Source organism: Mus musculus, chromosome 10 (assembly GCF_000001635.26).
Source record: "Mus musculus strain C57BL/6J chromosome 10, GRCm38.p6 C57BL/6J".
In the NCBI taxonomy this organism is placed as follows: Eukaryota; Metazoa; Chordata; class Mammalia; order Rodentia; family Muridae; genus Mus; species Mus musculus.
The window spans coordinates 7,650,792-7,667,361 of NC_000076.6; the positions used below are offsets into that span (position 1 = coordinate 7,650,792).

A 16,570-nucleotide genomic window follows, 5' to 3' on the forward strand; every position below is an offset into this window, starting at 1 on the left:
GCTATACAGAGAAACCCTGTCTTGAAAAAAAAAAAAGTGTGTGTGGGGGGGAGGGGGGCGGCTGAGAGATGGCTCAGCAGTTAAGAGTGCCGACTGCTCTCCCAAAGGTCAAATCCCAGCAACCACATGATGGCTCACAACCATCCATAATGAGATCTGATGCCCTCTTCTGGGATGTCTGAAGACAGCTACAGAATACTTACATATAATAAATAAATAAATCTTTATTTAAAAAAAAAAAAAAAAGGTAAGTACGGTAGGAGGCAGAGGTCTGCTGCTCCCAGGTAAGCTCTAGAGGGAACCTGGGTTGTTAGGCAGGCACAGTTATTCTTCAAGGGACAGGAGTGTTCTATCTGTTGTCCACCCAGATGGCTGAAGCAGATGAGCTTTCTAACCTGGTGACCTTTGTGCGATATATCTGTGTGGTCAGAGACTTTCCTGGTTCCTGAAGCTCCCCAGGGCCCTTGCTATAAGCTTGTTTTTCTCAGTCAATAGACCCTATCTTTATAGACTGAACAAAGCGGCAATGCAGTCATGTCAGACTTGTATTTCACTTACTTTGTTCCTCAAGGAGATTTGTGTGTGTTTTATTGTGCACCCAGGATTGAATTACCACTAGAATATTTTTTCACCAAACTCTGCTGTGATTAAATATGCCTACAAGAAACAACTTGGGGGCTGGCGAGATGGCTCAGTGGTTAAGAGTGCCGACTGCTCTTCCAAAGGTCCAGAGTTCAAATCCCAGCAACCACATGGTGGCTCACAACACAACCATCCTTGATGAGATCTGACGCCCTCCTCTGGTGTGTCTGAAGACAGCTACAGTGTACTTACATATAATAAATAAATAAATCTTTAAAAAACAAAAAAAAGAAACAACTTGGAGTCCGACTACAGAAGTTTGAAGGGCCATCAGGAGCTGTGTTGAACCAAACTGCCTTCCTGCCCCCTCAGCTCATCTCCCTGCACTGCACTGAGGCCACTGAGGCCACAGAGACTGCTCCCCTTTCTCCTCTTCCCAAAAGACACTATAACATTCAACACATGCCTAGGGTTTAGAAGAACACAGTCTTATAAGTCACTGGGCCAAGGATGCCACAACCATTCAACAATAAACGAAGACTCTTGATAAGTGATGCTGAGACAACTAGAGAGCCACAGCAAAGGGCTTAGCTTTGACCTTCCCTTGTGACATATAAAAATTAATAAAAGGCAGATTTTTTTAAAACTAAAAATAGAGCCAAGTGAATCTCTGAGTTTGAAATCAGCCTGGTCTACAGAGCAAGTTGAAACCAGGGCTACAAAGAAAGACCCTATTTCAAAGCCAACAAAACAAAACAAAATTCAATGCCTAAATATAAAAGCCATATGGTAACATTCATAGAAGAAAAGATGAGGGCTAGAGATGGCTCAGGGATTTGCAGCACTGAGGGCTCTTGCAGAAAACCAGTTCTATTCCCAGCACTCACATGGTTGGGTTCCCTGGGGATGTGATGCCTTCATCTAACCTCTGTAAGCAGCAGATGCAGATACATGCAGGTAAACTACTCAAAACACGTAAAATAAATCTAAAGACTATAAAAGAAAATACTGGGTAAGTATTCAAAACTTAAGATTTGACAATAGATTCTTAAATATCAAAACAAAAGCATCAAAAATAAAGCAACAATAGAATAAATTGTGCTTCAAAAGACCTTCCCTAATCGGAAGTCTTCAAAACTGATGAAAAAGACCAATGATTTGGTGGGAGAAGGTATTCATAAATCCTTTATCTGCGGAGTCTTAGCCAGTTATGATGGCTTGTCTCATATCTTAGCATTTGGGAGGTGGAGGCAGGGGGATAGCAAGTGCAAGATCATCCTCTGCAGCGCAGTGAACTTGAGCCAGCAGGGCAACATGAAACCCTCAAAGAACTCTTAGGACTTAGTACTAAAAGCAGTCCACTAGGGCTGGGACTCAGTAGTAGAGGACTTGTCTAGCATGGCTCTGGGTTCAGTCAATAACTCTACCAAAAATAAAACCCAGGAAGTTTTAAAAACTTTCCCAGCAACTGGAAAGATGGCTCCATGCAGCAGGCCCAAGTTAGATTCCCAGCACCTGCATCAGGGGCATTACCAGCACCTGTAACCCCTGCTGCAGGTGGACCTCCTCAGGCACCTATATTCATATGCACATAACCCCTCTTCCACAAAACATATTTGTAGAGAGAATCTCTTGTGCACTGTGTGAAAGTATCACCTCCCAATAAAACGCTGACGCTCTATTAGGAAAAGACAAGAAGTCATAGGTGGGAGTTCTGGTAGAGAGACTGGAACTCTGGGGGAGAGTCAGAGCTGGGGGATTTGGCCCTAGACTCTAAGCAAGATGGACACATGAAATGAGGAAAGGTAACTAGCTTATATCAGGCTTAGACTAGTTTAAATAGGACTGAGTTACTAGCAAGTGGGAAGGAGCCAAAGCTTATGGCCTAGGCGTCATAATCACATCTCAGAGACATTATTCTGGGAACAAGGAGGCCAGGTAGAAATGTTCACAGTTATTTTTCTTTTTTAATTTAAACCTAAAAGAAAGTTGAAAATAGGAAAAGATGACCCAATTTTTAAAATGTGCAAAGATCTAACTAGACATTCTCCACAATACATAATCCATGATCCACACGACATAAAAATATGCCAACCATAATTAGCCATCAGAAAAACAAAAATCTTTGTTTGTTTGTTTGGGTTTTTTGGTTTGTGTTTGTTTGTTTGTTTGTTTGTTTTGTTTGTTGAGACAGGGTTTCTCTGTGTAGCCCTGGCTGTCCAGAAGTCACTCTGTAGACCAGTCTGGCCTCGAACTCAGAAATCCGCCTGCCTCTGCCTCCTGAGTGCTGGGATTAAAGGTGTGCACCACCACAAATTTTAACCATCATGAAATAGCATTTGTTACTCACTAAGATGGCTATAATAAAAAGTAACATCAGTAGCAACGCCTGTCCTCTCAGGAATTTGAGGCCATCCTGGACAACATAGTAACACCCTGTCTCTTAAAACAAAACAAAACAAAACAAACAAAAACATACATATAAATGATCACAGCACTATTTAGAATAGACAGTCAAAAAGTAGAAATAAGCTGAGCATGGGGACTAGGAGAGCCTGGCTTTACAAATCGACAAGAGAACAGGTGATACAATAAGTGATACAATAAGAAAGCAGTTTAAAAATAATGATTTAGAAACAAGAAAAAAAATCTTTTTAAAGGAGCTCAGTGGGTAAAGGTCTCTGCTACCAAACATGACAACCTGACATCTATCCCTGGGTAGTCTTGCCACAGGTCCAAAACCATATGGCTAATCGAATATGGACTGAAGTCTTCAAAACTGTGAACCAGAATATATACTCTTAGGTAAATTATCTTAGGTACTTATATAACAAGAGAAATCTAGCTAATAGAAATTGGTATTGCAATGTATGCAATGTAGGACAGCTGACTACAGCTATCCCTGAAACAATGCAGCAAGGTCGGGGAACCTTCGTCATTGGAAGAATCTGAAAGACAGAAGAAGCAAGCGAGAAAAACCTAACGATGATAAAGCAAGTTTAGCAGGTGGTTCCCGTAGAGACACAGAGGGCTAGAGTACAGATTGGAAAGCAGACCACAAATGCTACCCCAATGAGGTGCCCATGGAAGTGATTCTATCAGCAACTGGGCTAAACATCGCCCTTGTTAACCTGTGGGACACAGTTGGACTACATTTTATCCATGCCCTGAGACTGGGAGCCTGAGCTTAAAGACAGCAGACCAGTTGTTCATCTGTAGAGAAAACGTTAGAGCAAAAACAGCATTCAGGCTGTGGTATGAATATTACCAGCTAAATGCTTTTAGCCAGATTTATAGCTAAAAGTAGGAGGAAAAAGAACAGAGCAGAATAATTTGAGAAGCATGTAGTTTGGCCAGAGAAACACCTATAAAATGTGCAGTTGCTAAAAAGATGAACACCACTAAAAATAAGCCAAATGCTTTGCATTGGAACAGTAAGCATCTGGGTAATCAGGAAGACCCCACTCATTACAATGAAAATTTTACTCAAAAATTGTCCTTGCAGAGCTGGAGTCAAAAGAAAAAGAAGTAAATGTCCATGGATCTGGAGAGGTAGCTCAGTTGGCAAGATGCCTGCCTTGCAGGCACAAGGGCCCGAGCATAACCCTCAGATCCCAAGGTTGAAAGAAAGAGAGAAAGAAAGAAAGAAAGAGAGAGAGAGAGAGAGAGAGAGAGAGAGAGAGAGAGAGAGAGAGGAGGAGGGAGGCAGGCAGGGAGGCAGGGAAGCAGGCAGACAGGCAGGCATGGTAATGTGTGCTTGTAATTCCACAGGAAGGCAGAGCTCACTTGGTGACTTCTAGGCCAGTGACTGATCCTGTCTCAGGAAAAAAGTAGACAGTGTCTAAAGAATAGCACCAAGGTGGCTCTCTGATCTCCAAACGAGTGTATACATCACCCACACCCACATATATACCTGGACACGCACACAACCCCCTACCCCTTGTATTAAAACAAGACAGACTTGGGCTGGAGAATTTTGCTCAGCAGTTAAGGATACCTGCGGCTTGTTCAATTCCCAGCACCTACATGGTGGCTCCCAATTAGCTGTGACTCTGCAGTTACAGGAAATTGTCCCCTTTCTGGTCTCTGCAGGCACCGAATATACATAAACATACAATCAGGCAAGCATAAATGCACATAAAATAAAAGTAATTTTTTAAAAAGAAAAAGAAACAAGAAATAGATGAGAGACCTAGGACAGCATGCAAACTGAGTATCACTTTAGGACTCAGTCTGTTTGCAACCAACAAGGCCCAAGAGGTCTTAAGAGTAGTGAGTCCACGGCACAGAGGCAGACTGTGGCATTATTCTGATGATCATTTTCCAGGGACTGAGAAAGCCAAGTTCTGGGTCTGGAGAGATGGCTCAGGAGATAAGAGCACTTTACTACTCTTGCAGAGGACAAAGTTATGGGCCCCAGCACCTACTGACAGCTCAGGGGTACACAAAGAAATCATGTCTCAAGAAACAAACAAACAAAAAAAAGATCTAAAACGCTTTTTTGGATTACATAGGCACCAGGCAAACTACGATGCCCATACACACCTATATACATGTGTGTGTGCACACAAAATACTCATTCACATTAAGTAAATAAATCTTTGTTTAAGAATAGAAATTATCCAGGACAGCCAGTGCTATACAGGGAAACCCTGTCTCGAAAAACAAACAAACAAACAAACAAAACAAAGAATAGAAATTATGTAACGATATACATATCCACTAAGAATACAAAGAAAAACTTGGGAAGTCAGTCAGGCACTCTGTGGTAGAGTTAGAAGCCCCTGAAAAGAGCCCTGAACTATGTAAAAAACAGTGAGGCTGAGGGAGTGAAGTGTAGGCCGCAGTGAGGATCCTGGGAAGTCAGAGTTGCTGGCAACATGCACCATCTTCCAAAGGAAACTTCAGGCTGAAAGAGGGAGAAGACAAACACCGAGGGAACATCCTAAATACCAGACAGGGTTAGGGGCTTTCTGTTTGCCCTGCCTGGGGGTTGTCTGACCCATCGTTCTATGCCCCAATTACTCTCTCTTGGAATGTAAATGTATGCCTTTGCTTGTCCCAATGCTGTATTTTAGAAGAATGTGATATGCCCTTTTAATATCTTCCAGGGACTCAGAGCTAAGTCTACCTTGGGTCTCAGAGACTTTGGACTTCTGAGCATTGATCACCAGAGCAGTGAGGACTGAAAGTCTTGGAGAAGGACTAAATGTATTTTCTGTGAGGTGGCTACATTTAGTCCTTCTCCAAGAGTTCTAGTCTTCACTGCTCTGGCAAGTATCAACAAGCTAACAACATTTTCACCTTTTAAATCTATCTATCTCTTCTCTTCTCTTCTCTTCTCTTCTCTTCTCTTCTCTTTTCTCCTCTCTCTCTCTCTCTCTCTCTCTCTCTCTCTCTCTCTCTCCCCTCTTTCCCCTCTCTCTCCTATTTCTCTCTTGGTTTTTCTAGACAGTGTTTCTCTGTGTAGCCCTGGCTGTCCTGGAACTCACTCTGTAGACCAGGCTGGCCTCGAACTCAAGAAATCCGCCTGCCTCTGTCTCCTGAGTGCTGGGATCAAAGGTGTGCGCAACCACCGCCCGGCTCATCGTTTACTTCTTATCCAGAATGGTTAAATAAGGTACCAGTTAACTCAAACTCAAAACACACTGAGGATACAAAAACTAAAAAAGACTAGATTTAAATTCACACTACAATCAAAGCATTTTATGTAGCAGCAAGCAAAGCAAAGTGTGCAATCTAAGAACCAGCTGTTATTCACACACACACTGTCATCCTCTATACCTGTCCGTTTAGTTGGTCTGTAAAAAGTAAACTGTTTCAACATTACTTCCCAAGGAAAGCTATGCTCCTTGGGGTTCTTTTTCACCCATATATAAAAGTAGGTAACACTGACAGTATTAAAGTGTTTGCTTGTCTGGACTGAAATATACATACTGCATAGCATCAACTAATCATTAATGCTATAAAAAAATCACACAATCTGGCCGGGCATGGTGGCGCACGCTTTTGATCCCAGCACTTGGGAGGCAGAGGCAGGCGGATTTCTGAGTTCGAGGCCAGCCTGGTCTACAAAGTGAGTTCCAGGACAGCCAGGGCTACACAGAGAAACCCTGTCTTGAAAAACCAAAAAAAAAAAAAAAAAAAAAAAAAAAAAATCACACAATCTTGTATTTAGAAGGTTCCTCTAAGAACTAGTATTCTCTGACAACCAATCCCTCTGCAGTGTTCCTTACAGTAAAATGGTCAGCTATCCTCTGACCATACCCAGTAAAAAAAAGCATCATTGTTAAAACAAACTTTTTTCTTTTTTTTCTTTTTTAAAATAGGGTTTCTCTGTGTAGCCCTGACTGTCCTGGAACTCACTAAGCACACCAGGCTGGCCTTGAACTCAAGAGATCTGCCTGTTTCTGCCAGCCAAGTTCTGGGATTAAAGGTGTGTACCAGCACCACCTGGCAAACCTGATGGAAAACTGATGGTTAGGGTTGCTCTGTGAGTTCTTCCTTATAGTAAGCCCAAATCTGCCACCTGCTTGACCCTCTTCTACATATCCCCCCCAGCCCCCATAACAAATCTTACAGTGTTCTGCCTTCTCTGTCCTCTTTTTTGGTTGTTTTTTTGTTTGTTTGTTTGTTTGTTTTGTTTTGTTTTTTTCCGAGACAGGGTTTTTCTGTATAGCCCTGGCTGTCCTGGAACTCACTTTGTAGACCAGGCTGGCCTCCAACTCAGAAATCCACCTGCCTCTGCCTCCCAAGTGCTGGGATTAAAAGCGTGCGCCACCACGGCCCGGCTTTACACATTTCTTCAAGTACAGTATTACTCCATAAGACCTCCCATATGCTAAGCTGGACACTTCAGTCCATCAAAGCACTATCTACAATGCCAACTCTGTTGCCACGTCTGTCACACATGTCCAGTGGTCCTTGCTTCCATGGTCAGGCATACATACACCAGCTCAGACAGAAAACATAGGCACGCCAAACAGCACAGTGCAATTTTCTCTTCCTACACCTTAACTTCACTTTAAATGGAATGTGAAAGATCCACGGCTGGATGTACAACTGACACTTCAGAAGTACAGACGGAAGGATCGGAAGTTCAATGGCATTCTCAACCACATGCCAATTGTGAGGATAGTCTAGGTTACATGAGAAACTCTTTCAAAACAGAAAGAACAAACAGACAAAGACAGAAGCAGTAACAACAATAACAATGTTTTTAGGATTCAACAACTATAAATTATCTTAATCTTATTCAAATACCAATAAAGGTCTCTCTACTTAGGTATACCATAGCATATCAAATCTCTTCTTTCTCCCAGGTAAATTCCTGATCTGCTCCTCTCCCTGAAAAAAACCAAACCAAACCAAATTCTGCTGTTCTCTCACTTATTTCCAACCTAGAAACTAGCAAAATACCCCAGGTGCCGCGCCCAAAAACTTCTGGTGTCATATACTTGTCTTGTCCCCGGTCTTTTCCCACGCCCTATATCCAAACCTAGCAATGTAATCTGACTACACTCTGCAGACCTCAGCTCTGTCTTCATGGTTGGTCTGTCCTTCCACCAAATCTTTTCTCTAAGGATGTATTAGTGAGGCATCCTCTCCTGCAACCACAAACCCACTGTCCCATGCTTTGACAACGATCATCCTACCAGGTTCTATTCACTTTACTGTAGAACAGTGGACAGGGTGTTTGTTTCCTTCCTCGAGTGAGTCCTAGTGATTGGCATTAGAAAGTACCCACCCCACACGTGCAATACAGGCCAGTTACTAGCGTGGGCAATTTAAGGAGACCTTGTCCAGAAATTTTTTTTAAAAAATAAAGAGAAAGTATTCAAGTATTCATTGGGTGATTGATAATCCCAAAACATTGTATTTGCAAAGTGAAATCAAGGACACAAAGGAAACACAGATAGGCATAACCCAGACACTAAGGAAACACAGATAGGCATAACCCAGACACTAAGGAAGTGGGTTGAATTTTCCCCCTTTTATGAATAAACAAGTTGGGACGAGAAGGAGAAGAAATTGCTCATCTTATTTTAAATAACCAGAGTAACATTTTAAATGCTAAAAGATGACACTGAAATCCAGGCAGGAATCTCATGCCCCTCATAGAACCAAAGGAAAAGGGAAGGCCCGGAAAACCAAGAAGGCACTGCTGAAGGCATCCACAGCCACGGTGACGACCTTGCAGCAGCCCAACAAACTAGGGCTCTGGTGGTAGGTAGCCCAAACTTCCCTGGCAAGAGTGCCTTCAGGAGAAATAAACTGGCTGTCATCAATCCCCTGAGCACAGAGTCATTCATGAACGGAGTTCTAAAAGACTGGGCCAGAATGTTTCTTAAACGTTATTTTAAAATATATAACTGATAACGCAGAAACAGCGGCAGAATGTGTCCTTGTATTTTCAATTCTGTGTCTATGTAGTCCCAGGGTTTGCAACTGAACATGCACAACTCAAGAATTCATGAGCTATAGTCTCCAGCTCTAGTTGTCTAACAAGCTCTGTAGGTGATCCACAACTGTAAGGCCTGCTTAAGCTTTAGAGAAACTGTTCAAACTTACCAAAGAACAGTCATCACACATAAGCCGACGAATCGTAAGAAATCTATCACACATTCTCAAAGTGTACAAATGATGTATTACTATAAAATCAAGTACAAAAGGGAAAGTAAATAATTTCAACAAATTACAGTATTCAAATTAAGGAAACCATATAGTTCATTTTGAGAAAAAATTTAAAAAATTAAACTCGAACCTCCACTTCCAATTTGGAGGTCCCTTTGCTTCAGTATCATCATGATCATTTCTTTCTTTCTTTCTTTCTTTCTTTCTTTCTTTCTTTCTTTCTTTTTTTTTTGATCATATTTCTAAGACTTCAATTAAAAGCCCTTCATTCTGGAGGCATGTCTAAGACACGAGGTTTAAACTCAAATACCACACAATTAAAAATAAAATTTTAGAAAAATATATAAGAAAGAAAGAAGCAGATATTTTCTTTCTCGATTTTGTTTGTTTGCTTTTCAAGACAGGGTTCTTCTGCACAGCCCTGGCTGCCCTGGGTACTTGCTCTGTAAGCCAAGTTGGCCTCAGACTCAGAGACCTACCTGACTCTGGCTCCCCAGTGCTGGCATGCACCACCACTACCCTGCAGAAGCAGGTATTTTCAAACTGTGTGCCAAGTGCAAATTTCATATGGGTAAATACCATTTTAAAAATAAAATGCTATACAAATAAAAATAAGCTGATTAGTTAGAATTATCTCAAGTTTAAAGTTTCAGAAGTGTCCAAGTATTTTTAAAGAAAGCTAAATAGCTTGAATTCTCTAATTTCCTCTTACTAATGAATTATATACTTAGTATGAAACTAAATATCTACCATGCAATATATATATATATATATATATATATATATATATATACACACACACATATATATGTATAAATATATATACACACACATATATATGTTTATACCATACACTATATATGTATAGTATAAAACTAAATATCTACCATCCATAAATGTTAAATATTTTTTGTATCCTTAGAAGTTTCAGTTAAGTAATACAATACAGTAAAGTGATTATAAAACCACTTGGAAGCCGGGCGTGGTGGCGCATGCCTTTGATCCCAGCACTCAGGAGGTAAAGGCAGGCGGATTTCTGAGTTCGAGGCCAGCCTGGTCTACAAAGTGAGTTCCAGGACAGCCAGGACTACACAGAGAAACCCTGTCTAGAAAAACCAAAAACTAAAAATAAATAAATAAATAAAAATAAGACCACTTGGAAAAGATCTAGTGTTGGGTTACCACAAATTTGGCTACAAAAGAGACTTTAAAAGCTTGACAGATCACAAATGTCTACCACAGCCAAGTGTCTACTGTGATAACCTCTTAGGGGGAAAATTACCTAGTCACAAAATTCATGTTCAGAATGTTTTATGCTGCAATAGGAGGCACTTAGCTCATGTTATCAAATTTTATAGAACATTTCTTAATCCTGGGCTTATGTGTAAGCCACAAGAACATAAACAACACTTTACACTATTGCCTCAGTGTTTAAATATCTATTTGCTTTCAGATATACTTCTACAAAGAGAATGTTGACAAAGTTTGATAACATTTAGCTATCTAAACATACTTCATTGCCTTTCATTAACATCTAATGTCTATTTAACTATGATTCTTAAAATGTGATGATTAATATTAAGTACCAAATGTCCTACTTATTTCTCTCATTCACTTTTTTTTTTGTTTTGTTTTTGTTTTTGTTTTTCTAGACAGGGTTTCTCTTTATAGCCCTGGCTGTCCTGGAACTCACTTTGTAGACCAGGCTGGCCTCAAACTCAGAAATCCGCCTGCCTCTGCCTCCTGAGTGCTGGGATTAAAGGAGTGCGCCACCAAACCCGGCTCTCATTCACTTTTTTGTACCTTACATAGATCTCAGCATTTAATGCAAAGGGGATTGGCATTCCTGGGAGGGGTGGGGGTGGGGGTGGGGGTGGGGATGACTATTGATTCTTTGAGAAAATTCCATTGTTTAGCGTTCCAGCCCTCACGGTGATTATGAATAGAGTTGAGAAGTAAGATAAATACCTCAAAGGCTTAAAAAAAAAAAAGAAAAAGAAAAAGAAGAAGAGAAAAGAAAAGTCGCAAGAAAATTAAAAACATCACCCAGCAGACTATGATTATTTTTGAAAATTGGTGGCAAAAGAAGCTGTGAATTCTGATCAGGGTGAGGTTATGAACTTGCAGCTCTTCTTGGTCTCTGAGCCAGACAACAACACTATTTCAATTTAGAAAGGAAAGTGACACAGCATTCATTCTATCCTGAAACTATCATCAAAGGAAGCAATACAGTGACTACAGAAAATGCTATTCTTTAAAAAAACAAAAAAAAAAAAACAAAAACAAAAAAAAAAACAAAAACAAAACAAAAAACTTTTCAAACGCGCTTTTAAAAGCCAATGAACACTCTTGAAAAAAAAAGTTGGAACATTTTATACACACAATGGTCTGCTGGATTCAAAGACTCCAAACAAAGTCTCTTAGGAGCAGCATGCTCTGACAATCCCTCGCTCCCCCGCCGCCCCCCCCCCCCCAAGGGCCTATACTTTGGACAGCAACCTGAGAAACTGCTCCCAGCAACCGCAATAGTCGGAACCTCCTCTCCCCTCCCCTTGCTATCAGACAGCAGCATCTCCCTCCAAAGGAAAAAACAGAGGGCGGGGGAGGCAGAAAACAGAAAGCTTGCAGGGAATCAACCGAGAACAGTGAGAGAACCCGTAGGCCGAAGGTGGTGTCCCCTCGGTGCTAGTCCAGTCACCAGAAACAAGCCTGCACTTCCCCACCCTGAAGTCACGCCCCTCGCTAGTGGGACCGCAGACTCCAGCAACAGCCCCGCCACCTGTGCCGCACCCAGTCCCCCGCAGCCTGCGAGGAGGCAACTGCCCGTGTCCCACCCGCAGCAGCTCCCTCTTGGCTACTACCCTCTTCCCATCCACATCGCCGAGTGACAGGTCCCGGGAGAGGAGACTGCAAAAACGCACGGCGTTCCGAACTCCCGGTGCAACCGCGCTGCGACGCCCTCCAGCAGGCGCAGGGGTGCAGACCGAACGTTCCGGATTGTCAGGGGGGGACAGCGTCCAGGCCCGGCCCTGCTCCCTGGCCCACGCCGGGCGGGGGTGGCACTTACTGCGGAGGTTGTGGATTAGCTCCGAGTGGCTGGCGCCGCCGGATTTCCAGGCCATCGCGAAGCACACCCGGAGCAGGTACAGAACCACCTTCAGCGCGGCGACGGTCCCTAGCAGTTTCCCCAAGAGTGAGACCACCTCCCACACGGTCACCGCCCCGCTGGTGTCCCCGCTCGAGCGGCCGCTGTTACTGCCGTCGCTGCCACTGCCGCCAATGCGCGCTCCCGGCATCCCCCGCGGCACGCATGCGCTCTGTGACGCCGCGCAGTCCGGGGTGCGGCCAGGCGGGGCCCGCGGCGGGGGAGTCCTGGAGCCCAGTAGCGAGCGGGGGCGATAACCAGTGCTCGGTGGCCGCAGCGAGGTCGCACAAACGAACGCTGCTCAGTTCCCCTTCCTGAGGCCTGCACCTGCCTCCGTCCTGCGGCCGGCGAGCTGGTGTTCTGCGTGATGAGGCTCCTTCCTAGCCGCGGCTCTGGCTGATGCGGGATGGCGGGTCCGACGTGTGCCGCCTTCTTGGGCTCCGCAATCGCCACTCCGTCAGCTGTTGCGAGCGGCCGGTCTGCTCCTATGGCTGTCTAGATTGCTAGATGGTGTGCTGACTCCGTCTTGCCTCGTCCAACCCGGTGCACTAACCTAAGGCTTCTGGATGGGGCCAAAATAATCATTTTAACAGAGCCCAAGGGCAAAGGGCCTCTCAGGTACGAAGTCCACTAGCCTATGTCTCAGCACGGTCCTGATGAAGCAGAGGCTCTGGTTTGTTTTCAGCTCTGAAGGCATAAATTCAAGGTGGAAGAATACCGTGACATGGAATTGGGGGTAGGGATGCTTCCCTGGTTAAGAGCAAAAGTAGCCGAGAGCTATAATTGGTTACAAAATAAGCTCAGTACCCTGTGGTGGAAGTGTTATTCTTCCTACCCAAGTATGAGTTTCAGCTTAAGCTCACAAATTCCATCCTTAGACTGGACACCAATTTTACTGCTTTCATCTCTGCAACATTCTAAGAATTGACAGGAAACACTGTCTGCCGCATCCAACGTGTGCTAACTTGAACTGAGACACAGCCATGACTCCAGTAAACTTTCAGGAAGGAAACGAAGATAAGACACCTATGCTGTGCTGTGATGTCAGGAGCAATTTCCAAATTACAGTTCTTACCAAACTTCATCAGTTGCAACACTCAACCTGCATCCAACCTGAAATGTCTATCACCTATTTTCATGACTCCTGTAACTAACTATAAATGTCAGTGTTGTTCAACATTAAGAGTAAAGCGATGAGTTTTAGACCGTCCGTTTTTTTCCTACCCAGTACCACCTGCTCTTCTAGTCTGAGTGTAAAAGTTCATTAGAATCTCCTTGTGCTTAGGTACTTTCATCTGACTGCTTTTCTGTATGGGTCATGATGTTTACATCTGATGAGTTTAATCCAAATACCTTTTCCTGCTCCTCAGTCCATAAATATCACTCAACCTCAGCTTAGGTGAAGTGGTCCAGAGATGACCTTGTTTTCTCCATTTTCAAATGATTGGTCACCTCATAAATTCTATCTTGCAAAACCTATCATTTCGGTGACTGGCATTTTGTATGGGGAAAAGAAATAGCCAGGTTGGGTAACAGTCTTGCTGCTGGAAAACGAAACAAAACAAAAATCCTCAAGCTCAAAAAAAAAAGGGGGGGGCAGGCATGGTGGCACACGTAGGAGGCAGAGGCAGGCAGATTTCTGAGTTCGAGGCCAGCCTGGTCTACAGAGTGAGTTCCAGGACAGCCAGGACTACACAGAGAAACACTGTCTCGAAACACACACACACACACACAAAAAAAACAAACCCTCAAGCTCTTTATAATCTAATAACTCTCACATCATGACTCCTTTTAAAGAAACAGCCAACACAGTTTGGAACTCCTATAATATAAAGGAGAATAGCAATACTGATAAGTCTTTCCTCTTGTATTGTAGAACTTACATCCTAGTCATGGAAATCTGATTAGAACACCACTGGGCTGGGGTGTGGCAGAGGTCTTGCCTAACTAGTGGAAGATCTTAGGTTCCCTCTTGCACACCATTAACAACAAACAGCAGAAAAAAAAAGAAAAAATAAATAACTGTGAGTGCCATTAATGACCTAGATAGTAGTGCTACTGGGTTTAGCTAGAACAACGCAGACTGCAGCCATCAGGAAAAGGTACACATGGGTACTGAGCCTTGAAGGGTGGACAAGATTATGCAAAATAGGAGTGGAGGAATATCATAGGAGTTACCAAGAGCACAGACATACCGTAGGAATGGGAAGTTGCCGAGTGACACAGTTCTCAGCAAACTCATTGTTAATTATGTGTCTAAATGAACTCACCAGGTTGACAAAGCAAGAAAAAAAGCCGAACGGCCTGGAGAGATGGGTCAGCAGTAGAGAGCATTGATTGCTCTTCCAGAGGATACTGGGTTCAATTCCCAGCACCCACGTGGTGGCTGACAATCCTTTGTAACCCTAGTTCCAGGGGGAATCCTAGACCCTCTTTTTACCTTCTTGAGCACCAGGCTAGCGTGTGGTGCACACATGTATGTGCAGGCAAACATTCATACACATAAATCTTTGTGAAGATAAAACTAGAGTTCCAAATTCTAATTCCAGACTCCTCCTACTGTTGTGAGTCAACTTTGAATCAGAAGAGGAAGATATTAATTTGGTACCTTAATGAAAATACTTCCAGGGTAATTTAAGGGTCCTTTTTCTTGTTACTAGAGGTATGACTCAGGACCTATAATTTTAATGCGGAACTACACACCCAGTCCTAGCTGAGGAGGCTGAAAGTTTTTATACGTTTATTTTATGCATATGGGTGTTTTGTTTTGTTTTTGAGACAGAGTCTTACTATGTAGCTCTGGCTGGCCTGGAACTTACAGAGATCTGCCTGTGTCTCCAGAGTGATGAGATTAAAGGCATGTGTCACCGTTCCCGGTAATGTCTTTGCCTGCATGTATGTATGTGCACCTTATGTGTACCAATGGATGGTTGTGAGCCACTGGTGATGTAGATGCTGGGAACTGAACCAATCCAGGCCCTGTGGAAGAAACAAGTGCTGTTAGTGGTTAAGCAATCCTTCCAGCCCTAAGGGTTTTTAAAGTGTTTTTTTTTTGTTTTTGTTTTTTTTTTTTTTTTTTTTTTTTTATGTTCAGTGAAGTACAACGAAGGGCATAGACTGGCACAAGATATATCCCCCTGCATTCTTTTTTAATTTTTACTCTTAGATTTTTCTCTGTCAGGGCGAGAGAGATGGCTCGCAGTTAAAACGTATTTGCTGTTCTTGCAGAGAGCTAGAGTTGGCTTCTCGGCACTCACAAGGGTATGGCCCCACCTGCCTCTAACTCCACTCTAGGACATTCAGGTCTTCAGGCACCAGGCCTCACATGCACATATACACATGCAAATACATACATACATATGAATAATTAAAATACTAAGAAGAAAGCTGTGTTTAAAGGCTGGAGACATGTTGCTCCGCCAGGGGACCTGAGGTCATTTCCCAGCACACACAAGGCAGGTCATAACTTTGTGTAACTCAAGTTATAGGGACTTCAGTCCCCTCTGTTGGCCTTACCACTAGGCATAAACACACGCAGCACACACACATACATATGTGCAAACAAAACATTCATACACATAAAATAAGATTTTAGAATCTCTTCTAAAAAATTAAAAATAATTTTTAAAAAAATTAGTTATCAAAGAATATTAAAGGTAATTGTTTCCTGAGTTCTAAATCTGTAATGATTTTATTGTTTTGGTGGTTGATAATTGCATAAAATATATTTGATGATAAAATAAATATATACTAGATAGTAAAAGTATAAAATCCAATATGGAGCTACACAGCTTCGGAATGACTATGCTAAAAGTACAAAAGTACATTGGGCTGTTTAGTCTTTGGGGTCAGATTAATTTTGGTTTTTGTTGTTGTTTGCAACATTTTATAATAAAGTTCATTTAAAAGAACAAAAACCCTAATTTTGTAAAGAAAATTCTTCTAGAATTACATACACAGCTATTGCACAAATATATTTTCAGTGTTCCTAGACTGACTTGGCATTAGAAGTGTATCTTTTTTGTTTTGTTCTTGTTTTTTCGAGACAGGGTTTCTCTGTGTAGCCCTGGCTGTCCTGGAACTCACTCTGTAGACCAGGTTGGCTTCGAACTCAGAAATCCGCCTGCCTCTGCCTCCCGAGTTCTGGGATTAAAGGCGTGCGCTACCACGCCGGGCAGAAGTGTATCTTGTTGCCAAAGGGTTTGGGTT

General features: G+C 42.7%; 1 protein-coding gene and 1 long non-coding RNA gene across 23 annotated transcripts in view; one reads left to right on the forward strand and one right to left on the reverse strand.

Annotated features, from left to right (window-relative positions):
- The window catches only part of Pcmt1 (protein-L-isoaspartate (D-aspartate) O-methyltransferase 1), a 53,493-nt gene that overhangs the window by 22,947 nt on the left and 13,976 nt on the right, over positions 1 to 16,570 (reverse strand). For 5 of the 22 annotated variants that reach the window (NM_001358647.1, NM_001347228.2, NM_008786.3 and 2 more), the window contains exon 1: positions 12,284 to 12,817. The exons of 6 other annotated variants lie outside the window; for them this stretch is intronic. In NM_001358647.1, the coding sequence (NP_001345576.1) occupies positions 12,284 to 12,512 (229 nt within the window). In that variant the 5' untranslated portion in view covers positions 12,513 to 12,817. Of the gene's footprint in view, positions 1 to 12,077; positions 12,211 to 12,283; positions 14,376 to 16,570 lie in introns of those variants that run through there. 11 more of the 22 variants (XM_030244942.1, XM_030244944.1, XM_030244948.1 and 8 more) reach the window with 8 other exon arrangements.
- Positions 12,580 to 13,832, forward strand: A630066F11Rik (RIKEN cDNA A630066F11 gene). Its single transcript, NR_030698.1, has one exon. It is a non-coding gene; the product is annotated as an RIKEN cDNA A630066F11 gene (long non-coding RNA).